Genomic DNA, 22703 nt, shown 5'->3' with positions numbered 1-22703 from the left:
CGCTCCACCATCACCTCCAGGGAGATCCAGACAGCCGTGCGCCTGCTGCTGCCCGGGGAGATTGGCAAGCACGCCGTGTCCGAGGCCAGCAAGGCCGTCATCAGCTACACCCTCCGCCAATGGGCTGCCTCCGGACCGCCTGACCACCTCGCAAACCAAAGGCTCTTTTCAGAGCCACCTCACTTGGCCCAGAAAGACCTGTAACTCTCCAGAGACCCACCTACTCTAGCGTTTGGACCTGTGCCGTTCTGCCCGTCCTTGTAACACTTTTGTCGTTTATGAAACATTACCAATTGTATCAACCCTACTTTATTGTATGTCTTTAATGCAATATGTTTTGAGCAACATCATCGATTTACCTTAACCATATTGCATTCATTTGCTCGCCTAAAGTGTCATTCCTGTCAGATACATTAGTAGATCTGCCTTTACAGTTATCTGTACGGTCAAATCTATTTTTCTAATACATTTTTAAAACCCTTGCCATTCTCATTCATGCAAGAACATATAGTGAAATCATACAGAGTTTCTTTCTCTCTTTCTTTCTTCCTTTTTTTAAATGTAAATTTAAGTTACTGAACATACAGTGCAATATTGGTTTTTGGAGTAGAATTCAGTGATTCATCACTAATACACAACACCCAGTGCTCACCATAACAAGTGCCCTCTTTAATACCCATCACCCATCTAGCCCATCCCCCCCACTGTTTTGTTTCTTAAATTCCACAAGAGTGAGGTCATATGCTATTTGTCTTTCTCTGACTGACTTATTTCACTTAGCGTAATATACTCTAGCTCCATCCACATCATTGCAAATGGCAAGATTTCATTTTTTTTTTGATGGCTGAATAACTGTCCGTTGTGTGTGTGTGTGTGTGTGTGTGTGTGTGTACACATACGACCTCTTCTTTATCCATTCATCAGTGGACATCTTGGCTCTCTCCATAGTTTGGCTATTGTTTATAATGCTGCTATAAACATTGGGGTGCATGTACCCCTTCGAATCTGTATTTTTGTACCCTATGGGTAAATACCTAGTATGCAACCGCTGGATCGTAGGGTAGCTCTATTTTTAACTTTTTGAGGATCCTCCATACTGTTTTCCAGAGTGGCTGCACCAGTTTGCATTCCCACCAAAAGTGCAAGAGGGTTCCCCTTTCTCCACATCCTTGCCAACATCTGTTGTTTCCTGTGTTGTTAATTTTAGCCATTCTGACAGATGTGAGGTGGTATCTCATCATGGCTTTGATTTGTATTTCCCTGATGGTGAGTGATGTTGAGCATTTTTTCATATGTCTGTTAGCCTTCTGGATGTCTTCTTTAGAAAAGTGTCTATTGATGTCTTTTGCCCGTAACTTAACTGGACTTTTTTGGGGGGGGAGGTGTTGAGTTTCGTAAGTATTTATTGATTTTGGATATTAACCTTTTACCAGGTATGTTGTCTGCAATATGTTCTCCCATTCCATAGGCTGCCTTTTAGTTTTGTTGATTGTTTCCTTTGCTGTGCAGAAGCTTTTTATCTTGATGAAGTCCCAATAATTCATTTTTGCTTTTGTTTCCCTTGCCTCCAGTGACATGTCTAGTAAGAAGTTGCTACGGCTGAAGTCAAAGAGGATTCTGCCTGTGTTCTCCTCTAGGATTTTGATGGCTTCCTGTCTCACGTTTAGGTCTTTCATCCATTTTGAATTTCTTTTTGTGTATGGCGTACGATACTGGTCCAGTTTCATTTCTCTGCATGTTGCTGTCCAGTTTTCCCAACGCCATTTGTTGAAGAGACTGTCTTTTTCTCATTGGATATTCTTTCCTGCTTTGCCAAAGATTAGTTGACCATATAGTTGTGGTTCCATTTCTGGGTTTTCTCTTCTGTTCCATTGATCTACGTGTCAGTTTTTGTGCCAGTACCATACTGTCTTGATCACTACAGATTTGTAATGTAGTTTGAAATCTGGAATCGTGATGACTCCAGTTTTGCTTTTCTTTTTCAGGATTCCTTTGGCTCTTCAGAGTCTTTTGTAGTTCCATACAAATTTTAGGACTGTTTGTTCTAGCCCTGTGAAAAATGCTGGTGGTATTTTGATAGGGATTGCATTAAATGTGTAGATTGCTTTGGGTAGGATAGACATTTTAACAATGTTTGTTCTCCAAATCCCTGAGCATGGAATGCTTCTCCATTTCTTCGTGTCCTCTTCAATTTCTTTCGTTAATGATCTATAGTTTTCAGAGTACAGATCTTTTATCTCTTTCTTCAGGTTTATTCGTAGGTATCTTGTTTTTGGTGCAATTGCAAATGGGATCGATTCCTTGATTTCTTTTTCTGCTGCTTTGTTATTGGTGTATAGAAATGCAACAGATTTCTGCACATTGATTTTATATCCTGTGACCTTGCTGAATTCATGTATGAGTTCTAACAACCTTTATGGTGGAGTTTTCGGTTTTCTACATAGAGTATCATATTATCTGCAAATAGTGAAATTTTGACTTCTTCCTTGCCGATTCGGATGCCTTTTATTTCTTTCTGTTGTCTGATTGCTGAGACTAAGACTTCCAGTACTATGACTTTTCTTATGTATTTTATTCTTTTAAGATTTTATTTATTTACTTGAGAGAGAGAGAGCACGAGCAGGGGAGGGACAGAGGGAGAAGCAGAATCCTCGCTGAGCAGGGGGGCCTGACGCGGGGCTTGATCCCAGGACCCTGGGACCTGAGCCGAAGGCAGATGCTTAACCGACTGAGCCACCCGGGTGCCTTTCCAGTACTATGTTTAATAGTAGTGGTGAGAGTGGAAATCCCTGTCTTACTCCTGACCATAGGGGAAAGGCTCTCGGTTGTTTTCCATTGAGGATGATATTAGCTGTGGGTCTTTCCTCTATGGCCTTTATGATGTTGAGGTGTGTTCCATCTATCCCTACTTCATTGAGGGTTTTTATCAAGAAAAGATGCTGTATTTTGTCACATGCTTTTTCTGCATCTAATGACAGGATCATATGGTTCTTATCCTTTCTTTTATTAATGTGGTGTATCACGTTGACTGATTTGTGAATATTGAACCACCAACCCTGCAGCCCAGGAATAAATCCACCACTTGATCGTGGTGAATAATTCTTTTAATGTACTGTTGAATTCAATTTGCTACTATTTTATTGAGGATTTTTGCATCCCTGTTCATCAGGGATATTGGCCTGTAATTCTCCTTTTTAGTGGGGTCTTTGGCTTTAGAATCAAGGTAATGCTGACTTGGTAGAATGAATTTGGAAGTTTTCCTTCTATTTCTATTTTTTTGGAATAGTTTGAGAAGAATAGGTATTAACTCTTCTTTATTTTTTTAATTTAAAATCAGTTAGCCAAGTTATGGTACATCATTACTTTCAGATGTAGTGTTTATATAATATATCAGTTGCGTAAAACACCCAGGGCTCATCACATCACCTGCCCTCCTTAATGCCCATCACCCAGTTTCCCCATCCTCCCCGCCCACCTCCCCTCCAGCAACCCTCAGTTTGTTTCCTATAGTTAAGAGCCTCTCATGGTTTTTCTCCCTCTCTGATAACTTCCCATTCAGGTTTCCCTCCCTTCCCCAATGGTCCTCTGCGCTGTTTCTCATATTCGACATACAAGTGAAACCATATGATAAGAGTCTTTCTCTGACTGACTTATTTTGCTCAGCATAATACCCTGCAGTTCCATCCACATTGATGTAAATGGTAAGTAATCATCCTTTCAGATGGTTGAGTAATATTCCATTGTATATATATACCACATCTTCTTTATCCATTCCTCTGTTGATGGACATCTCAGCTCTTTCCACAGTTTGGCTATTGTGGACTTTGTTGCTATAAACATTGGTGTGCAATTAACTCTTCTTTAAATGTCTGGTAGAATTCCCCTGGGAAGACATCTGGCCCAAGACTTCTGTTTGCTTGGAGATTTTTAATTACTGATTCAATTTTTTTTGCTGGTTCTGGGTCTGTGCAAGCTTACTATTTCTTCCTATTTCAGTTTTGGTATAATTTTCCATAATTTTATCATTTATATAACTGAATCACTCCTCGGCTTCGTCCATCCTCATTTTTATAGACTCCATGGGGGATTGCATCTCCGTTACAGCATTTTTAATTTCAGCCTGACTAGATTTTACTTCTTTTATCTCTGTAGTAAGAGAATCTCTCATGTCTTCTTTGAGATTTTTAAGCCCAGCTAGTATCCTGATAATCGTTGTTTTCAATTCTAGTTCAGACATCTTACTTATGTCTGTATTGATTAAATCCCTGGCCATGAGTTCTACTTCCTGTTCTTTCTTTTGGGGTGAATTTCTCTGTCTCGCCATGGTGTCCAGAAAAGAAAAGAAAGAAGAAAAAAAAGAAATCCCCAAAGTGAAAAAACAACACAAAAACCAAAAAAAAAACAAAAAACAACAACAAAAAAAGAAAAAAACCACCCCCCCCAAAAAACCTAGATCCTGGGCGTGTTTTGGTCTGCTTGTTAAAAGAATCTAGATCCCAAAATAAAAGATAAAAAAAGAAAACAAGACAAAACTGAAAATACACAAAAAATGAAATACATATGTCTAAAAATTTTAAAAATCAGTAATAGGGGCACATGAGTGGCTCAGTCAGTTAAGTGTCTGGCTGTTGGTTTCGGTTCAGGTCATGATCTCAGGGTCCTGGGATTGAGTCCTGACTCAGGCTCCATGCTCAGCAGGGAGTCTGCTTGAGGATTCTCTCCCTCTTCCTCTGCCCCCCCCCAAAATAAATAAAGAAATCTATAAAAAATAAAAATAAAAATAAAAAATTTTAGAAAGGGTATTAAAAAAATAATAGAAAGGAAGTATGATAGTAAGAAAGTAAAAATAAATGTGAAAAGGAAGCTAGATCCTATTTGTCCTAGAGCTGAAGCTTTGTAGCACTCTGTGATCAGTAGACTTGTGCCATCAAGTTGTTTGTGCTGGTCTTCTGGGGGAGGGGCTTGCTGTGCTGATTCTCAGGGGACTTGTGTCCGTGGAAATGCCCCTCTAGGGCACAGGGGGCCCGGACTTGGTGTGAGCAGCTCCGTTCTCCGCTAGGTGGCGCCGTTTTGTGCCCTGAAGGCTTTCAGGGCTGATGGGCGGGGTGAATATGATGGCGCCCTGCTCTCTACCCCCGAGTTGAAGGTTCCCGCTCCTCAGTCTTCAGTGAGCCCCCACAGAAGAACAACCTATCACCGTGCTCGTGTCCCCGGTTTCCATCTGAACCCTGGGTTCACCCTGCCTATGTCCAAGCTTTTTTTTTTTTTTTAATTTTTTTGTCCAAGCTTTTTTTATCTCAGGCATGGGATTGAGTTTCAAAACTCCAAGTTTTGGGGACTCCCGTGGCACGGACCCATGCTATTTCTCCAGGGGAGGGTCTTGCTGCACTTTTGCCATTTGCTGGCCAGTCTCAGGAAAGCAGGTGCGTGACTGCCTGGCGGTTCACAGTTTATGGCAAAACAGAGCAGAAAGCTGGCACCAAGACCCAGGGCTCCCGCCTGGCTTCCCTGCTCTTAGTCCTGGGAATAGTTTAGCAGGAGGCACCCCCCCCCCCGTTCTTCTTGGGACCCAAGGGTTCCTTGGACCTTGCTGTGCCTCCTGGGACTCCTCCCCGCTTTGCCACCCGAGCGCCTTTAAGCCAGGCATGTCCTCTGTGGTAGCAGACTTATAAAAGTTCAGATTTTGCACTTGACTGCTTATAATAGTTTGCAGTAGCCTCTGTAAGCAGGATCCCTCCCCACCGCCATATCCACAGCTGTATCTCCCCCAATTCAACTCTCTGTACCTCCTACCTTCCAAAAGGTGGTCACTTTTCTTCTTGTAAACTTGCAGATTTGGTTCTCTCAGGCCTCTGGTTCATTTCTTGGGTGTTCGGAATGATCTGATAACTATCTAGCTATGATTGAGGGATGAGACAAGCTTAGGGTTCCCCTACTCCTCCACCATCTTAACACCCCCGTCAACCAGAGTTTCTTTATGAGTGATATGACAACAGAAACACATAATCAAGCATAACCCATTTGCAAGCTATCCTTTTTTTGGAATTCATTTGCACATATAAATGAGGACACACAGTTGACAAAAATAGCTAAATGCCATGTTCAGGAAGCAATTCGCATTTAAACTCCTTGGTGTCTGAAGTTACTCTCTGAATTCACTCAGTTTTTTCTGATACTTGTCTCTTCCTGCCTAAATCTTTTGTAAAACAAAAACCTTTGTGACCTGCAATTAGGCATGGGTAATTCGATCCTCTAATGAGAACAGCCAATGCCTCAGTCCTCACTGGCTCAGCCAGTGGAAGACCTGTAGCCCCTGACTAGATCCACTGACCCTAGGAGTGGGGAGGTTACGAAAAAAGCACAAACCTTCCAGTGATTTTCAGCATGCAGATTGGAAAGAAACAATGTACGATTCTTTGCCTGTAGTTGTTTGGTTGCTAGCTTATAATCATGATGATTAAGGATATGAATCTTGACCTGCTGATAGACAAATCTCTTGCCCTTTCCAAAAAATTAAGAAAACAACGGTGGCCAGTTAATAGAACTAAGATGAATCCTTTTTTTTTATCTCAAACGATTTCAGCATTAGTATTATTGTTAGGCAATATTTTCTTATTTTCATTTGTTTTTTTCCTACTTCTATGGATTTTTATTTGTTTGTTTTGCTATACACTCATTACTTAATGGCAAAGCAGTTGGATATTTTCCAGTTCCTTATAAACAATTGATTTCTAGATCCTTATCATTGTGGTGAGAGAACGTACGTACACTGTGATTTCAACCATCTGAAATTAATTATGATGTGTTTTTTTAAAAAAGATTTTATTTATTAATTTGAGAGAGAGAGAGAGAGAGAGAGAGAGCATGAGCAAGGGAACGGGCAGAGGGAGAGAGAGAAGCAGACTCCCTGATGAGCCCGGAGCCTGATGTGGGACTCGATTCCAGGACCCTGAGATCACAACCTGAGCCGAAGGCAGACACTTAACCGACTGAGCCACCCAGGAGCCCCTAATTATGGTGTGTTTTAAAGCACAATGTTGGGTCGATATTGTTAAATGTCCCTCTGCATTTTTAAAAAACTTGGAAAATCTTTTTTTTTTTTTTTTTTTGTGATGGGATCTAGAAACCTGTAAGGAATCTCATTCTCAGTCACATGAGACACAAGATAGATAAACTACAAAAGATAAAACCTTTCTTGAACCCAGCAGAAGAGCAATGGGGTCCTGCCGGGAGAGATTGAACTCACAGACGATTTCACCTTTTTTTCTAGAGCCCCACTTGCTTAAGAGAAAGAATGGGGGACCGTCAGAATACTCAAGAGATTCCCTGAATTGTTTGGTTAAATGTAGAATAACTCTGATGAGCCATTACCTCCGGAGCACTCCATTGGATCATTAGAGTTCGGATTCAGGACGAAGGACCCCTCCCCCATCAGAATTAGTACTTGTTATTATTCTGGAATATTAGAAAAATCTTCTGAGAAGATTTTTTAAAAAGCGTATGCTGCCTTAGGAAACCGAGAAAATCTACCATGAAATCAACTGCAAGTAAATCGTTTCAGGTGGTGTCTTGAGATAACCTTATAGGTCTGAAACAAAAATTTTGGAGGCCAAAGGCTCTTTTCAGACCTATGCACCTTTTCAGATTAAGAATTGTGGAGCAGTTGGGCACCTGGGTGGCTCAGCTGGTTCAGCGACTGCCTTCGGCTCAGGTCATGATCCTGGAGTCCCTGGATCGAGTCCCGCATCGGGCTCCCTGCTCGGCGAGGAGCCTGCTTCTCCCTCTAACCCTCCCCCCTCTCATGTACTCTCTCTCTCTCTCATTCTCGCTCTCTCAAATAAATAAATAAATCTTTAAAAAAAAGAATTGTGGAGCAGTTAAAACAAAATGCATTTCTCTTAATCTCTTAATTTCTGTCATGCTAATTATTTCTGCTTCAAAATGCCAGTGTTTCTCTGTATCACATACACAATTTTCCTACCAGTTATTCTTGCATATTGGTCTCATAGGTATTGTACTATGTGAGAAGCCATTTTAGGAAATCTAATCTATTAGGATATCTGTTACTGTGTTTTGCATTTGTAAATTCAGAAAACAAATAGGATCCTTGGTGAAACAGTTTAAACAATGGATCATAATTGGGCCATGGGATGAAGACTTGAAGTGTAAGTGTGACTGACATGCCTGAAATCTAGGAGGGAAAGAAGAAAAATGGAGTTGGATGTTGAAGCCCAGAAGGAGGATTGTGTTCATCTGATTATTGGCTCAGTGGCTGAATGGGGACCAAAGGGTCTAAATGAGCAATTATAATCTAATTATACATTTTACTGAAAAGACAAACTAAGGGAACTGACTTTACTGTTGTAACTGACGAATTACAAGCATGAAAATGGGGGAAATGGTATTAATAGAACAAGCATACCCCAAACACCCTTTTATCAACATGTCACCTATCAGGGAATTCATCTAAGTACATGACTGAGGATGCAAACCCAGTACAGATGTAGCTAAATCAAAATGATAAAAAAAAAAAAAAAAAAAAACAATACCTACTTCAATCTCCCTAGAAACTGAAGTTACTGTTATAACTAGTTCTTATTTCTGTGATTCTTTTCTTTTCCAGGCTATTATCCTTCGTTTTTGAAAGGTAGACTTTCATGACCTGCAGTTATGCATCATTAGAATGATGGCAGCTTCAACTGAGAGCAGCCAAGTCTCAGACTCCTCTGAGCTAATGAACAACTTGCAGCCCCTTCCCCCTAACCATTGACCTAAAGTTTGAGTAGGTGGACCCCGAGATGAGCCCATGATAGACTTCCTGGTGTTCATCCTTGGACACTGAAGAGTAAACTGGTGTGTTTCTTTGCCTGTTACGAGCTTTTTAAATTATTACCATTTGTTTGCTTGTAATTTATAGTATAAAGCCATGTTTCCAAGACTAGGGTAGACATGTCTCCTGTCTTCTCCATCAAATTAAGAAAACAATGCCAATGAATTAAGAGACATAAGGTGATTTGCACCTCCCCATCTTTTTCTTCAAGCTGTCTGAAGTTGAATTAATTTTTTTTTTTTTTTTTTTTTTTTTTTACCTCAAGTACATGACCCTGAATACAAAACCCAGCACATTGACTTGGCAAGATGAAAACACAGTTAGCTAGACCTGGGCCAATAAAATGGGGTTGGTCCTGATTCTGGACCCATCATAGCCCTCCTCCTCTTTGATCATGGCCTGTCACTCCTGGATAAGAGCAGAATGAGTGTTGGGAGGGGAGGAGAAAGCTTGGAAAAGTGGCTCTTACTCTTACTCTTTCTTCTTATTATGAGGTACTTTAAAAACAAATCCGGGATCACAGGTAGGTTTTGGTCGATCCATGAGGAGGACATTAGTGGGACAAGAGAGCACCAGGCCTCTTCTCCACATGGTCATCAATTCAGTCCTTGCCATGCTGTCTAGCAACTGGCCTAGACAGCATCTGGGGGTGGTGACAAAACAGTATCTGGGGGTGGTGACATGGTCAGTCTTGTCCCTCACAGCTTCTGCTATAACCCATGATTCTTCTGAACATGATAATCCTGAACCCTGTCCATAATTTAACTACCTCTGCTTCCAAGGTCTTACTACGAGAAGAGGGTCGTAGTTAGGCAGGGACCATAGGACTATGTGTGGACTTGATGCTTCACCAGGTATTTTGTCAATATACAACTGGGAATTTTTGTTTTAGGAATGAATAGTATGCATAGTTATTGCGCTCGTTAAAATAACTGGACTGGCTTAGTGAATTCTATCCCTTCTAGGAATTCAGAGTTATTTCCCATGTGGGGTCTTCCCAGAAAAGTGAATGGCCTTACCCAAGATCACATAGCAACTGGCTTATATCTGACACCAGGACCCCGATTGATCTCTTGAATCTCACTCCGGTTGCTGGTCCATCAGATGTGTTGAAAGCCTTTGAATGTTTGAGCCTATCAGAGGCTCACAGAAACCATTCTTCCCTGCATTAACCTGCTTGACAGGAAATACATAAATATAAAATGAAATGCAACATTGATTACTTCACCTACCTCAGTCTTCATTGTGTAATTGATTCCAATCGAGATTTGCAAGCAAGTGCTTGCCTTGAACAAACTCCAAAAGGTTGGGATGGCTAATGTATGGGGCTGCTTGTGCTTCCCCCCTCCCCTCCCTAAAGGCCTTCTGTGGCCTCAAACCTGCCCTATTTAAGACTCTCTGGATATGTACTTTTGTAGGCATGTGGAGAGGGATGGATTACAATTGAAGTGTCAGGATTTAGGGGATTCCTAAAGTGGGTGAAGGCTCTGCCTTGGATTAGAGGCATCTGTTACATGGGCCAGGTCACTCTACTAGGGGCGAGAGAGGTAGAAAAGAATTCCAGAGTTTACCACTCTGGACCAGGGAACCAAAGACTTTGTTGTAACGGCATACTCAGTGTGTGGCACCCAGCAGCATCTCAAAAAATGTGTGTTGCATGACACTCTGTGTCAGGTTCAGGAAGGCTGCTCAGTCCTCGACACTTCCCATTGAGAGGTTCTATCTTACCAAGCCCCCCCCCCCCCACACACACACACTTCTTGACTCTGGGCAGGCATGTGATTGCTTTGGCTAATGAAACATGGTGGAAGTGATGCTATGTGAATTATGGATCTAATCTTTAAGAGGAAAGGTGTCTTCTGTCTTATTTCCTGGAGGCTCTGACCTGCCATATAGGAAGTTTGCCTATCCTGCTGGAAATACAATATGGAGAAGCTCTGAGACTCTCTGGAGTGGGACAGAGATCCAGCTGAGCCATCCCTCTAACCAGCCCCTCCAAGGCAACAGGCATGGGAATGCAAGTTGTCTCAAACCTTGCAGAGTAGCTTAGACATCATCTGACTACTACTGAGTGGGCCTTGTCTGATTTACACGCTTAAGAGTCACTAACGCTTTTTATTTGGACACTATTTGGAATAGATTACTGAAAAACTCCCATTCCAAACCAATGCCGATATTTGTGAAAAATTATTATAAATATCATTTTAAATACTTGGATGAGCTGGAAAAGAGCCAGAGACTAATAGACAACTGAGACTTCTATATCAATCCCTCATGCTTGTTAAATAAGGCCCTCGGTGAAAAACTGGCCCCACCCCACCCCCCTTTTGTTTTGACTACAAGGACTGGGAGACGACAAGGAAACTTGTATCTCTTGGCCTTGGGTCTGGCTGAGGTGTGGGAAGGCTCCTTTGAGAGTCTGAAATCACAATTCTGCCCACATGTGGCTTTGGAGTTCCAACAAACACTATCAGTATGGCTCAGTGAATTCTGGCAGAATCCCAGATGTGGGCAAATGCAAGTCAAATCCTTTCTGGAGGAGCCCACACTTAACAGATACTTTAAGAAGGTCCCCACAGATAAAGCCCTCCCTAACATGCTCATAATTCAAAAAAACTAAACATGTACACCTTCAAAGACTTCTTGCCAGGGGCAAACTATTTAAAAAGGGTTTAACATGTTTAAGTAAAGGAGAGGATATCAACAATCCTAGAGAAGAAACAACCAAATCTCACAAAGAGTTGAGTGAAATTTCTGAAAGTGAAAAACAGAACCACTGGAAGAAAAAGTTCGTGTAATTTTGAAAAACCGATTAGACCCACCAGGATAGAGAATTAGCATATGGGAAGAGAGATAAAAGAAATTATGGAGAATGGCTCCCAGAGAGATAAAGAGGAAGGAAAGGTAAAAGAAAGGTGAAGAGACCTAAGGCATGGACCAAAAGTCTAAAAAGTGCATCTCGTGGGACTCGGTGAAGGAGATACCGGGCAAACGGCAGAAGAACAATATTCAAAGAGGAAATAGCTGGTAATTTTCCAGGAGGGAGGAGAGCCATGGTTCCCTAGATTCAGGACACACACCTGGATGCGTCAAAGTAAAGCTGCAGAGCAATGAAAACATAGGTACATAAAACATGGGTACATAAAAGCAAACAGTGACTGTGTGAAACAGTTCCAATAATGGTGAAGGGTAAGGGCCACTTAGAGGGGATTCTATGGCTTAGCGCTTATTAACATTAGGAAGGCTTGACCAGGCATTTTACAAAAGAGTAAGCATACATGTATCCCCCCCCCCAAAAAAAAAATTACACAGGAAGGGCATCAGACTGAGAATCGCCTCCTAAAACCACGATGAGATACCATTTCCCAGCACTGGAGCCACAAGGAATAAAAAGACTGATCACCCAAAATGTTGGTGAGGAGCTACAGCAACGGGGACATCACCTGCATCGCTAGTTGGAGTGCAAGGTGGTCTGACTCCTTTGGACAATATTGATAGGTGTGCAGGAGATAGATGCACACACTGCTGACTGTAGCACTTCACTCCTAGGCACCCAATCCAGAGACCTGAGCACAGGGAGACATGTATGAGAGTGTTCTTAGCAGCTTTGTATTTATTAACCAGAAATGCAGAAACCATCTAATGGTCATCAACAGTAAAATGGATGAGAAATATGTTCATACAATGGAATGCTATTCAGCAATGAAAATAAGTGAACCAGAGCTATCGGTATCATTATGGCTGTATCTCACACACAACAGTGAGAGAGAACAGCATGTTACAGAAAAATACCTCCATCGTGATATAATTTATACAAAGTTTGGAAACATGCAGAACAATGCTATCAGTGTATGTTGTTTAGCAATTAATATCTATGTGGTAGAAATTCACGGAAATGAGAAACATCAATTTAATAGAGGGGTTACTTCTGGGGGGGTCAGGGAGGGGTGCAGGGGAGGGGCACATGCGGGTTCAATGGTATCTGTCATATTTTATTCCTTACGCTGGGTGGTGGGTAGATGGATGTTTGGTTATCTTTTTCTTTCTATATTTTCTCTTATCCAAAATGTGTGTAAATTTTTTTCTAAATTGGAGTGATCACTGCCAACTCTGCTGTCCCTCTCTCCCCATGTCCAGTTAGTCACACTACGCTACCAGTTTCACTCCTCAAGCAGTCCCTGAATCTCTCCTCTCCACTCCGTCCCTACTGCTTCTTAGCAGGCCTTCATCACTGTCACCTGGATTACGGCAACGACCTCCTGCTTCCAGCCGTGGCCCTTTCAGATCTAGCTTCTATACCTACAGCCAGAGTGATCTAACGAAAACACAAACCAGACAGCCTGTCACTTCCCTGCTTAAAACCCTGCAAGGCTCCCCGCTGCCTAGAGGACAAGGTACTAGTTCCAGTTCCTTAATATGGCACACCAAGCCCTTCGTGATCTGGTCCCTGCCTTTCTCCCCAATCTCATCTGCTACCACTTCCTGCCTTGCATTTGAAGTTCCAGAGATGCTGAACTCCTTGCAGTTCCCGCAAGGGTGACTAACTCCTCCCGGTTTGCTTAGGGCTTTTCTGATCTCAGCACGGACAGTCCCACATCACGGGAGCCCCTCGGTCATAGGCAACACGGGCCTGACCTGGTATTAAACCTGAAAGTCCTGCATCCTAGGAAGCCCTTCAAAGGTACCTGGCAGGCTGGGACAGTTGGTCGCCCTAGTCCCCCAGCCTCCAAGCTGCTTCTGCAGCGGAATCAGCGCCTACTGTTTCTGCGCGTGAGACGTCTCCCTTTCCTCTTGCCTCCTCGTTCTGAAAACAGGACTCAAAACAAACAACAAACAAAATATGACGTGAAACGTGAAAAACACTACAAAACCCACATAACTTACACTTTACCTCTTCCAGAAGGAGTTTCCTGACTGGCCCCTGGGCTGGGTTCGATGCCCTTCCTCTGGGCTCCCGAAATAACCTGAGCACGTCTCTGTCATAGCATTTAATATATTATAACTATCTGACCAAAGTATCTGCCTCCCCCCTCTAGACTCTAACCAGTTTATGGGCTCTCAGCTTATTCTTCTGTGATTCTCAGCACCTAGCAGTGCCTGATGTAGTAGGTACTCAGCAAATGTTTGTTGCATAAATGAATAGATGAACGCAGGCTGTGCTGTAAACCCGAACATGAGATTTCCTGACCCTTCTTGAGGATAGCATGGCTAAACTATTGTGGCTGGAGAGCTGAAAATTACTTGAAAGTGGCGAGTCCAGGTTTTCCTTTGTTTTTCCCCAATCTTAAGGGAAAAGGGGAATTTTTATCCTGTTTGCAGAGAACGACAAAAAATCGTATCCCAAGCTGAGTTGTACAGTTTAGATAGATGACCTCCCCCAGATTTGACAGTTTTATTGCACTTCTGACAGTGGATTTTCCTCCCTTCTGGGAAGTTGGGGGGGGCGGGGGAGGGCATGATAACGTCCCTCACGGATCTCTAAAACCCTATGAGGTAAGTACTGTCCAGATCCCCGATGGACAAAGAATAAACCTAGGACTAGAAAGTCGAGTCAATTGCCATGCGTCCCACAGTTCAGGAAGCAGGCGAGCCAGGATTAGACCTCTGTTCTACCTAACACCCAGCCTAGCTTCTTGCTTCTTGCTGCTTCCCTGACTGGGGTGGGGGCTGGAGGGGTCCTGTGAATGGAAGCAGGTAGTGTAGTTGGATGCTGCTGTGGCAGGCCAGTTGAGGCAGGGGGAGAGCCTGGATATCCCGGGCTCCCTCGCTGAGGCTGCCAGCATCCTAATCCCTGGGAGGCAGGGCAGGGATAGAGCTGGAAACCCTGGAGCTCAGCCAGAGAAGGGCTTTTCCCTCTGACCCGAGTGAGGCCTCTGGAAGATCTGACGGGACCAAAGACACAGCTCGTGGACCCCTGAAGCACTTGCCTGTAGGAGGCCTAGCTCTACTAGATCTAGGTGAAGCCTGGCTGGGCACAGTCCCATGACCCTGAAGTGCTCAGGCCCCGGGCTGGAGGTTTAGGCCCCAGACTGTGTTTTAGCCTCAGATTACCAGCCTTCTAGCCTGCTGTGTGAGGTCATAGCCACAGGTTCCCAGGTCAGTCTGAAGTCCTACCAGATTTGGGGTCTGCTGAATTAAATGGCCTATCCCCTCTGCTTTCCCCATCATCATCCCTGATGCCAGAGTGCAGCAGAGCTTATCTCCACACCTAATCATAGATCCCATGATCGGTATTCTATTGGAGTGAAATGCTCAGCCTTGACTCCAAGGGAATTCAAAACTTTCTGGGTTAATAAGCCTCTTCAAAGGAGGCTCATTTGACACCTGCTTATTCACCTCCTCCACTGCTAATTTTTGGGATCTTGGAGCCACTGTGGAATTCCCTGTGGTTTAGCTTGACCCATCACTCCCCCCCCCTCTTTTTTCCTGTCCAAGAGGGACCTTACCTGGGCTTGGGGACCCTCTGAATCCTGTATCTTTACTACCTATAGACTTTTCTCAAGCAAGCCTCCCTCTACTAAGTAAAAGTAAAGGTGCAGGCACTCCTATTCCGGTCTCTACTTCTGTCCATCCTCCCATCCACCCATTCACAGGCATTCATTGGAAACAATCTAGCACAGGAGTCAAAACTGGATTTGATTCCTGGCTAGGCCACTCGCTAGATAGGTGAGCTTGGGTAGTGGATAACCCAGCCTCTCTGGGGCTCACTCTTCTCAACAGAAGGAATTATGCCTGCCTGTCCTGTAAGGAAAATATGGGGGCAAAGGGTAAAGACTGGACGTGTGTGTATAACATACACAGAAGAGCGCCTGCCGCATAGAATCTTACAGAGCTCGATTTTAAAAAATGGTTATTATGGAGATTTGTGTAGTGCTGGATACTGGAAGGTGAGGAAGGATAAGATGTGGCCCCCTAACTTCTGTGACATTACAATTGAACAGAGAGCTAGCACAGGCATAATCCCAAATGACTACCAATAGAAAGCTGCATCTGATCAAGACCAGGATGCACACATTGTGGGGGGTTCAGCTAGTATGAAGAGAAGGAGGCAGGGAACTCACCATAGGCCTGTACCAGACACTGCACCTGGCATGCTACATCTATTCCCTCATTCAACCCTAATCATGGCCCTTCCGGAGGGGCATTATAAAGAATACACCCGTTTTGCAGTTGGAGGTACTGAGGCTCAGGGAGGGAGAAGTCACTGTAGGCTGGGATGGTCAGGTCATCTTCACAGAGGAGGTAGGATCTGAGCCAAGACTTGCAAGGTGAATGGCACTTGGATAGGGAGAGGGTGAGTGGGAGAGGGTGAGTGGGAGTGAGGAGGAACAGCTTGCCGACAAAACCCTGAGTCAGCAATGCCCAAAGCTAGCAAGGTAACAAGGCACTTTCCAATTGCTCCCTAGCAACTTCCCCTCGCAACTCAGAGCAGCATTATCTCTGCAACTTTACTAACAGAGGCTCAGGAAAGGAAAAGTCATCCTCCCTTATCTCACCATCAGCCTTAAGCAAACAGATGGGACCAGGGTAGCCAGGAGAGCAAGTCCATACAGCTGTCTGGCATCAAATCGCATCCCCACCGCCACCCCTCCAACTGCCTGAGGGCATGCCTCTCAGGACGGAGAATAAGTATAGCCACCATTCACTGAGCACTCTGTCTGCATTATCCCACTGAATCCTCTCAACAATCTTGTAGACCCTATTGTCCAGAGGAGGAAACTGAGGTTCAAAGAGGTCAAGTCACTTACCCAAGACACCACAGCTAGTAAGAGGCACAGCTGGGGTTTGAACCCAGGTCTAATCTGACTCCGAAACCCGTGCCCTTAATCACTCTTGCTGTAGAGCCTAGTCCCACTAGTTCCCAGCAGTTGTAGGATCCAAACAGCTGCGCTGACCATGTTGTGTCTCCTTTCCCTGTCAGTGCAGCCTCGTAACACACTACTTTTCCCCAGAAAACAAAGGCACCAGAACTTCGAAGAGAACAAATTATGGAAAAGGTGATGCACTCTCATCTTCCTACTAACCTTTGTGCTCTGCAAATCCCTAAGCCCCAAGGGATGTCCTTATTCTGTCTCCAGACCTTTTCCCTAGAAGGGGGTCCTCGTGTCCTGATTTTGCCTGCTGTCCCAGCACAATTATGTAGAGCACCCCTTTTAGTCTCAAAACCATCTGCATTAATTGGACATGAAATTATATGGTCACCCTACCTCACACATCAGGTCCTTTGGCAACCCTGACACATGTGCTGGACAATGATCTGCTGGGTGAGGGTGGGGTCCGACCTGGGAGGAGTAGCCAGCCTCTCTTTGAGGAGGAAATAAGGAATAAACAAACAAAGAATGTGACTTTCACAGGATTCTGAGTACAATCCAGCTTCTTGGGGCTGGAGGGTCAAGGAACAGAGGTAGGGGGATGCCTGGCATGCAGAACTTGCCCTAGTTGGGGGCAGGAAGGGTTGAGCACAGCTGGCTCTCTCAAGCACAGCTGTGCCTCACATATGAGGAGCATGGAGAGTTGGACACCCAGACATAAACAGGTGAAGGAAAGACTAAGGGGTCAAGCCCACTCCACTGGCCCCCGGTTTGCCTTCTATCACAGTCCACGGTCTTGCTGCAGAGGGAGCCCGAATAAGCCTTGGGTCCGGGCTGCTTCTGGGAAATTGAAGCCCCCAGGACACAGTAAGACTTTGGGGACAGTTGAGAAAAGCAAGTGGCCAAGGGTGCAGAAGTCATGAGAAATCCGAGCTCTATAGTCTGTTGCTGACGACACACAGGAATAAGCACAGGAAAGGACCCAGATAATGTCGAGAAAAGGCCATCCAGGAGGAAGGGATTTTCTTCCACGAATGCTAGCAGGATTTACTATTGGAAAATCTATAATATGATTTATGGGAATAAGCCAAAAGGTATTTAAAAATGTTAATCTCGATAGGTGGTAAAACAGCACGTGCGAATGTTTTAGATCCATTACGTTACCTAAAACACTTAGAAAACCAAAGATGTTATTGTGAACACATAGACCTCAAGCGAAAGCCCAATATCATGTTTGCTGATGACATGCTACTGTCGTTCCTGTTTGAGTCAGGAAGGTGACAAGAAAGTTTCTGTCAACATTATGATTTGAAAGTCCCTCACCCCCCCCCCTTTTTGTTGGGTGTACTTGTGAGATTTAATTCAACAGAAGTCTCCAGATAAACTAAGATTACTAATTCCCTCCATTTGGCATTAGTCCAAGGAGCCAAAGTCAACTGAAGATTCTGTAAAGTACATTTAAGTTAGCAATATGATTTGGAAGTTTTGAGGGATATTAGGCATTGAATTGTTTTTGAAAGTTGACCACCGAAAAGAGGCTATTTTCAGTTGACCCGATTGCACCAGAATGAGTAAATCTCCAGAACCATTTCTGGTCTCAGGACAACTTTACACGTCTCAAAATTAATAGGAAGCCAAAGAACTTTTGTGCCAGTTGTACCTGACAGTGTTTACTTTAACAAAACATTAGAATAGAAATTTTAGTCAATTTATTTTAAAATAATTTTTAAAAACCCATGACATCATGCTGATATAAATTACAAATGCATGTGAAAAATATGTTTCCTAAAAAAGTAGAGAGGAGATTGACATCGTTTCAGATATCTGAAAATCTCCTTAATATCTAGCCTAAAGAACTCAGATGTATTTTTACATCTACTTCTGCATTTTATCTGTTGCCATATCAGACATCATGAACTTCTCGAAAATTGCACCATGCACTAGTGAGAGAATGAAGGCGAAAGGGTAAATACCATTATGCAAATATCCCCATAAGGCTGACTCGGAGAAATAATTAACAGAAATGACCATTTAGGAAAGCCATGAAAATCAATATGGTTAAGGAAAATTCTGATTTTCCTTGGAACAAATTGCGCTACAGACATATATTAAAGTGGAGCTGTGATGTTTCATAATGTTTCGTTCATGGTACAAGTGAGATAAAAATCGGCAGAATGGCACAGGTCCAGTAACTGACAGAAATGGCACTCTACGCAAGCAAATGACTGCAACGTGGTCAAAGTAAATTGATGATTTTGCTCGGAACAAATTGCACTAAAGACATACAATAAAGTGGGGTTGATATTTTGGTAATGTTTCATAAACCCTAAAAGTGTTACAAGGACGGGCAGAACGGCACAGGTCCAAACGCTAGAGTAGGTGGGTCTCTGGAGAGTTACAGGTCTTTCTGGGCCAAGTGAGGTGGCTCTGAAAAGAGCCTTTGGTTTGCGAGGTGGTCAGGCGGTCCGGAGGCAGCCCATTGGCGGAGGGTGTAGCTGATGACGGCCTTGCTGGCCTCGGACACGGCGTGCTTGCCAATCTCCCCCGGCAGCAGCAGGCGCACGGCTGTCTGGATCTCCCTGGAGGTGATGGTGGAGCGCTTGGTGGAGCGGGCCAGGCGAGAGGCCTCGTCGGCGATGCGCTCGAAGATGTCCTTGACGAACGAATCCATGACGCTCACGGTCTTCTGCGAGAGGCTCAGGCCCTCGCGAACCTGCTTCAGAACCCTGGGGAAGTAGGTGGCGAAGCTGTTGGGGAGGCAGTGGCGGCGGCGGGCTCGGCGCCTCGGCTGCTTCTGCTTCGGGCTCTTCGGGTCGGCTGCCGTGGGGTCCTCCGTCTGTGCCCAGGCTTTCCTAAGGAGAGGTCTCACAGCCAGGCTCAGCCTTGTGGGGCTCGCCTTCCCGACAGCTCGAAAGGAAGGACAATGGCGGCAGCTGAGGGGCACTGGCCCATTTATAGTCGCTGCATTTCCTGACGTCACGGGCAATCTCCATATCTGAATGGACAAAGTGCAATGCAGGGAAGCACGTCACTAGGTCAGGCCATGTCACATGTGCATGTGATTGCATACCCTTCTGCATCCCATCAACCAATCACAGTGGGATTCTGGCATCTTCTAAACTTCGTGTTGCCTCTATCAGAAACATGCCACATAGAGTTACAGGTCGTCTGGACCACAAACTGATTCATGCCTGCCATATGGAACAACAAATTCTACCTCTTTTTAGAGTGGCTTAACATTAATTGAGGCTCTAACAATATTCCTACAGATTAAGTCCTCCTAAACAAGGACATAATCCAAAAGCATGCCCCTGTCAGTAGTATCAATAACCCAAACTGTATCTAGTAAAGGCTTATTATCAGATATAAACTATTAAAATATGTTTAACATATATAAATAAGCGATAAGATACATAAAACATGAGGAAGAAATATCTAATTACTTACAAAAGCAAAGTATTTTTAAGAAACAATTATGTTCTAGAACAGAACATCATAACCACTGGAATAAAAGATTGAAGAAATTCTAGACAGCATATAGGATACAGCTGGATAGAGAATTGGTGAATTAGAACAGGTGGAAGGAATTGTGCAGAACACCTTATAGAGAGACAAAGACAAAGAAAAGTTTAAAGAGAGCCCAAGAGACTTAAGAAATGGACTAAGAAGTTATAAAGTACATGTCCTAGGCATCCCGCAAGCAATACACTGGGTGAATTTTGGAAAAGGTCATACAGATAAAGGTCATCCATCACACTGGCTGATTTATGCCTACACCATTTACACTTTCAGATGTCACCCAAAGCAACCAAATTGTAATTATTTCAGTTTTAGCTCCTAGAGAGAGTGTGAGTCCCATAACTAAAGTTCTCACTGCCATCAGAATGACTCTGTCATGGCCCACTGCTGGGCCATTTTCTTTCCTCCCAGAATCTACCGTTTTCTCTGAGCCACCGTGGTTTGAGCAGGAACTCTCTGACATGGTCAGCAAGTGCTCTTGGAAATCATGTGACATAACTGACCAACCATTGCCTCCAGTTCTGATAAAAACATGAATCAGAAAACAAGACAGCAATGTCCACAATAGCCAAACTGTGGAAAGAACTGAGATGTCCATCAACAGATGAATGGATAAAGAAGATGTGGTATATACATATATACACATACACACACACACACAATGGAATATTACTCAGCCATCAGAAAGGATGACTACTTACCATTTACATCGATGTGGATGGAACTGGAGGGTATTATGCTGAGTGAAATAAGTTAATAAGAGGAAATAAGTTAATCAGAGAATGATAATTATCATATGGTTTCATTCGTATGGGGAATATGAAAGACAGCACAGAGGACCATTGGGGAAGGGCGGGAAAACTGAATGGGAAGTCATCAGAGAGGGTAAAAAACCATGAGAGACTGTTAACTATAGGAAACAAACTGACGGTTGCTGGAGGGGAGGTGGATGGGGGATTGGGGTAATTGGGTGATGGGCATTAAGGAGGGCACATGATGTGATGGGTCCTGGGTGTTATACGCAACTGATAAATAATTGAACACTACATCTGAAACTTATGATGTACTGTAAGGTGGCTAATTCAATTTTAATTTAAAAAAGCATCCCCCTCAAAAAAAGAAAGCAAGAGAATGGTCAAACCATTTCCTTCAAAGACAGAATTCAAATACAAAAAGGAATCCTTATAAAATCATTAAAAATACTTACATATTTGCCTAAATTTAAAATTGTTTTCTTTTTTTAAATTAGCTTCAGAGGTAGAATTCACTGATTCATTAGTTGCGTATCACATCAAGTGATGTGATAAGTAAGTGATGCTAAGTAAAATTTGTGATCTGTCTCTCGGTGGGGGGGGGGGTTCCTGTCCCTCCTCTGACAGGTTAAAGAAGAGTTTTTTGATTTTTATAGATGATCCAGATTTGTCTCTTTGGCTGGCTGAATACGTCATCCTTCATGGGGGAATTGCAAATTCTTTAAATAGCACAAATGCCATTCTTAAATAGTTGACCTAATACTGGTTGGTAAAAGTAATTCTAATCGAGTTCTAAGAACTGAAATCAGAGTATCTTCTTCCATCAGACGGGTAGGAAACTAGAAAAAATAAATAAAACATACAATAAAATTAAGCAACATTGAAATCATCTTGAGTAAAAGGAGGGTGAATGAGGTCCCCTTAGTTCTCTGATGGGACACCAAATTATCAGTATGATGGAAGAGGTACTGCATGGACCCACGTACAGCTCAGGTATCTCATCTCATGTAGGTTGAATTCTGTCCCACCAAATTCATAGGATGCAGTCCTAACCCCAGTACCTCAGGTGGGAGCATACTTGGAGACAGTGTCATTAGCAAGGCAATCAAGTTAGAATACACTCTTTAGCATGGGCCTTAACCTAAAACAACATTTCCTTGGCGGAAACGTGGACACAGAGACATGTATATGGAGAAGAAAATGGGACAAGACAATGGGAGGAGTCAGCCATCTGAGAGCCTAGGAGAGGGGCCAAGGAAAGAACCTTCCCTCACACAACTCAGAAGGAAGCAAGCTGGCCCACAACTCTTGCTTTGGACTTCTAGCCTCCAGAACTGTGAGATCACATGTTTCTGGTCTTTTTAAGCTCCCCAGTCGGTGGTACTTTAAAATGATAGCCCTAGCACACTAGATTTTGTTTCCAGAAGCGGGGTGATGATGTAACAAACAATAAGTTGGGAGCGGCTTTGAAATTAGGCAATGGCTTAAGGTGGTAGAGTTTCAAGGTGCATGATAGCACAAGCCGAGATTGCCTTAGAGGACTGTTGGGTGAAATAGGGGCATTAATTGTATCTCAGGTGAGGGCTCATACAGAAAAGAGGAGAGCTGTAGGGAAAGACTCTATCCGCTTACAGAATGCATATATCATCATGAAAAATATGTTGCTAGGAATGTGAGTGTCAAGGGTGAGATAGCAGATGGAAATTGGGAGCATGTTATTGGAAACTTGAGAAATGGCCATCCTTGTTATCCAAGTGGCAGACCATTTGGCTGAATTGTGTTCTAGTGTTT

General features: G+C 43.5%; 1 protein-coding gene across 1 annotated transcript; it reads right to left on the bottom strand.

Annotated features, from left to right (window-relative positions):
* Positions 1 to 19036: 19036 nt before the first annotated feature.
* On the bottom strand, positions 19037 to 19636 carry LOC123323756 (probable histone H2B 4; the record flags this gene model as incomplete). The annotated part of the gene is made up of 1 exon (XM_044912234.1): positions 19037 to 19636. A coding segment is annotated over one exon (600 nt), but the record flags the coding sequence as incomplete, so codon positions are not given.
* Positions 19637 to 22703: the final 3067 nt, after the last annotated feature.

This window comes from Neomonachus schauinslandi, unplaced genomic scaffold (assembly GCF_002201575.2).
Source record: "Neomonachus schauinslandi unplaced genomic scaffold, ASM220157v2 HiC_scaffold_661, whole genome shotgun sequence".
Taxonomy (NCBI): Eukaryota; Metazoa; Chordata; class Mammalia; order Carnivora; family Phocidae; genus Neomonachus; species Neomonachus schauinslandi.
Note: the sequence above shows the minus strand (reverse complement) of the source record. Positions and strands in the feature narration are given on the sequence as shown.